This window comes from Pinus tabuliformis, chromosome 7 (genome assembly GCF_031772625.1).
Source record: "Pinus tabuliformis cultivar Carrire ecotype Pingquan chromosome 7, CPIR1, whole genome shotgun sequence".
Lineage (NCBI taxonomy): Eukaryota > Viridiplantae > Streptophyta > Pinopsida > Pinales > Pinaceae > Pinus > Pinus tabuliformis.
In genome coordinates this window covers 2,003,530,520-2,003,534,935 of record NC_142293.1, presented here as the reverse complement: position 1 = coordinate 2,003,534,935, position 4,416 = coordinate 2,003,530,520, and the positions used below count along the sequence as shown (strand labels likewise).

At 33.4% G+C, this 4,416-nt stretch overlaps 1 protein-coding gene across 1 annotated transcript; it reads right to left on the bottom strand.

The window, feature by feature from the left end:
- Positions 1–1,415: 1,415 nt before the first annotated feature.
- On the bottom strand, positions 1,416–2,972 carry LOC149256512 (nuclear transport factor 2-like). Its single transcript, XM_089455389.1, has one exon. It carries the CDS (start codon positions 2,970–2,972, stop codon positions 1,416–1,418), a length of 1,557 nt encoding a protein of 518 aa, XP_089311515.1.
- Between the last annotated feature and the right edge of the window lie 1,444 nt (positions 2,973–4,416).

Here is a 4,416-nt window from a genome sequence, read left to right as displayed (position 1 = left end):
TCATTTTTGCAGACTCGAACACCATTTCAAAGCTTCCATGGTTGCTCATATTTTGACGCATAACATGTTCAAACTCCATGATATACCACAATCATCACAAACTATGATGCCATATAACAAAAAAGGAGTTCAAACTTATCATTGTATATGAGTAAACTGAACTAAACGCATATAAATTTCTTAATTTTAAAATCATAGATATTAATTTTAAACATTAAAATGCATTCACAAACAAATAAATATGACAAGACAATAAAAAATCAATATAGATGCATCTAAATTTGGAATCTACCAAACATAATGAGGGAACAAACCTCTCACGATGTAATCCTCTTTTCAAGTGCAAAATTTAAATTTAAGAAAGGTTTGCATATGAAAAGATTTTGACATTTTTTTAAATTAAATGAAGATAAATTTTACATTTATCTATATAGAATATATGCATTTGATATTTTTATTTTTGATATATTTTATAAAAGTTTTAATGTAATATGTATAGCATTAAGGTGTTGTTGTGCCCTCTAGTTTTTGCCACTCTACAAGGCTTGCTAGTTTGTGCAACAAGGCATGAAAATCATAATGAATTCATATCTTTCTTGAATGATTTGCAACATAACCAATGAAAAATAATGGAACATCTCATTTTGTGAGAATTTGGTGGGAATTGGATTTTGAGTCTAGTCCACATGTATGTTGATTAAAGTTGTCATAGTTTTAATTAGAGATAGCATGTGATCTCAAGCATTTAACAATACAGATTCTCACATGAAAAATAATATAAATGAGTATAATTGAAAGTGAGATTCTGGAATCAAAATTAAAATATGATTAATAATATATTAATATAAATATATTAGGAAATGTAGTTAATATATATTAAATGATATTATTTTTTATATAATGTAATTTTGTATTTCATATATTATTTTTTATATGACATAATATGTTATTTGATACTTTATATAGTAATTCTATAATTGTATTATTTTAAAAATTGAAATTGAATATAAATTGTAAAATGTAAAATAATTAAATAAAAATTGCAGTGACCGGCATCCACGGATGCATTGGCACAGTGGTCGTCTTGAGGAGATGTGAAAAATAGCTTCCGCTCCAAATGTTCAGACCTATCAATCCAACTGGCTGCGCGGAAAAGAATTATAATAAAATCAAATTTCTTTTAATTTTTTTTGAAACTATATAAATAATCGTATATTTTTTTATTATTAATTTTTATTTAACTTTTCATTTACCCTTCCTTCACTTCACTTCAACATTTGTCTCACCATCAAATAAAATAAAATAAAATTCATAAATAAAAGTAATTATTATTACACTATGTAGCCATTGTTTGACGTGCAGGCAAGGAACCTCCTACAGCTCTGTTGTTGTTTGCAAAATCACTTCTCCCTATACTATTTTTGGCCATTCTCTCGCTTATAGATATAAGCTCGACGATGATTGATTAGAATAGGAGATGCTTGTATAGCAGTTTGTGCCGAAACTGCTTCTTTAAACTCCACAAACCCATAACAGGCTTGGGCTCCTGGCCTGTTCCTAACTTGGACACCAGAAGGCTTTATTGCGCCAAACTTTTTCATCTCTTCCTCGAGTTGGGAAGGGGTAATTTTTGCAGCCAAGTTGTTGACAAAAACAGAACACTGGCCAGTTCCTTTTGCAATGTTGTAATTACTACCACTGAATCTGAAAGGAGTGGACTTGCCAGTTGGTTTTTCATTTTGGCTGACAGATACTTTACATCCTCGAATTAGAATAGGGGAAGACTGTAGTGCAGTTTGGACTGAAGCTGCTTCTACAAATTCTACAAAACCAAAACAAGGTCGACCTCCTGGCCTACTCCTAACTTGAACGCCACAAGGTTTTACGGCCCCAAACTTCTCCAACTCTTCTTCAACCTGGGGAGGAGTAATATTCAGAGGTAAGTTGTCGATAAAAACAGAGCATTTACCGTTTCCACCTGCAGTGCTGTAATTAGCTGGCGTATTGACAGGAGTAGAATTAGAATTTGGTGAAAGTTGAGCAGAATTTGGCTGAGCCCTGGTTCTGGTTATGGTTCTCACAAGAGGTGGTTTCTTAATTGCAACAGTCGGTTGTTGTGCTGCATTTTTCTTAAGAATTGAAGCATAGGACTCTTTGGGTGCTTCTTGAACTACAACTGGAGTTTTAGCTGGCCCTCCATTCTGAGCTGCATCTGCATCTTCTTCTTGAACTGCAACTGGAGTTATTTGAACTACAACTGGAGTTTCTTCTTCTTGAACTGCAACTGGAGTTTCTTCTTCTTGAACTGCAACTGGAGTTTCCTTCTTCTTCTGAAAATGTTCAATTGCTGATTCTTGTGGGACTTCACTCTGCGGCATGTCATTTTCGTTTTCGTGAACCCCATCAGCAATCTCCTCAATCGCACCATTCTCAGCTTGAGCTGATTCAGCGAATGGTTGAAAGTTAACAACTGGCTCTGGCTCTGGCTCTGAGACGGGATTGGGATTGGGATTGGGATTGGGATTTGGTTTGATTGAATATTCAACAAAATTTTTCTTTTCATCCAACTCGTATCTAACCACATCATTCAATACAAAGTAGCCCCCCCTTTCCTGAGGAGCCAGGAAAAAGAACTGAGTGAAAGAGGTTCGCGTTCCACTGTTGTTCTTAAAGGTAATTGATCCACTTACACAAACTATTACTCCATTGTAATATGACGCCTGGGAATCAACTGCCTTGATCTCCACATTTAACGCACTGTATTCCGTAGACGTTATCAGGTGATTGATAGCCTCCACAGTTGTTACTGAGAGCAATTTTCCATTGGAGTCTGGGCGACCAACTGTGCTGCAATCCTTATAAAATCCGTATAGCGATTGCGGTGACAGAACAAGATCTTTGTAATAATTCTTCACAAACACATCGACATCATCAGAAGCAGAAGCAGAAGCAGCAGAATGTTGTGTGGCCATTGAATCCCCTTACAGAATTAATTCAATTCAATTCGTTCCAAGTAAGTTAAACCAAAGAGCCCAATTAAACCCAGATCTTCGTGACAACTCACAACTCCTATGCGTTCCAAGTAAGTTAAACCACAGAGCCCAATTAAACCCAGATCTTCGTCACAACTCACAACTCCTCCTATGCGGGTGCTCGCTCTTGCTCTTTGTCATTTAATTTTGCAAGATCGAGCCTTGAGAACCATATTTATACCCAATTGTGAAAGCACATGAAAGAATTTTGTTTGCTCTCTGGTCATCGCGTCGGCTCCGTCCACATAGTTTTTATTTATATTTTAATCCCGTAAATAAACAACATCGCATTGTTTTTATTTATTTTTTAATCCCGTAAATAAACAACATCACATTGTTTTTATTTATTTTTTAATCCCGTTAGTTTTTATTTATCTTTTAATAAGATAAATAAACAACATCTACCACTACCAGCTAATTAATTTTTTGTTTTTCAAAAAGCCTGTACACAAACAACATCTATCATTACCAGCTAATTTTTTGTTTGGTAAAAAGCCCGTACACAAACAACATCTACCATTACCAGCGAATTTTTTGTTTTGTAAAAAGCCCGTACACAAACAACATCTACCATCTACCATTACCCGTACATTGCCTCTAAAAAACACATTATTTAACCCCCTACCAATATGAACCCAATACACCTTCCTAATTTAAAAACCCCTACTTTCACTAAATATTGGAGGTATCCATTTTTTCATTAACATGTCATAGTATGAGATTCAAACAATCAAGGTAGATAATTGCGTTGCATACAAACATGTCATAGCATGAGATTCAAACAATCAAGGTAGATAATTGTGTTGCATACAAACATGTCATAGCATGAGATTCAAACCATCTCCACCACACCACCTTCACTCACTATAGCTAATAAATGGACCATTTTTCATAAAAGATTATAGTTATATTTTATTAATGAGAATTTCTATTATGGATTTTTATTTGTAATTGGTTTAACTTCATTTTAAAAAGGGTTTAATTATTAGAATTTTAAAACATGAAACCAAACCACATTAATTTTTGTGTTTTTTGTGGGAATGGAATAACGTTCTTTTATTTTGTCTGTGCAAAAACAAATAAATAGAATAGAATAACAAACAAATCGTATAAAATAGTTATTTAAAAATATAAAATTTGTCAAACTTTATGAAAAGGGTTTTGTTAACTTGAGGCTTTAAATTACTGTGAACAACTAGCCCATAAATATCAATATTTTCAATTTCTAGGAAATGGAGATGGTCTTCTTTGAATTGCAAAAACAAAATAACAAAGTTCTTTATAAGGCTATTCTAAATTACTAGATTCATATCAAAGTATACTCAAGAAAGCATTTCCATAAACACATTCAACTTTAACGTACAAGATTCAACAATAAAGATAC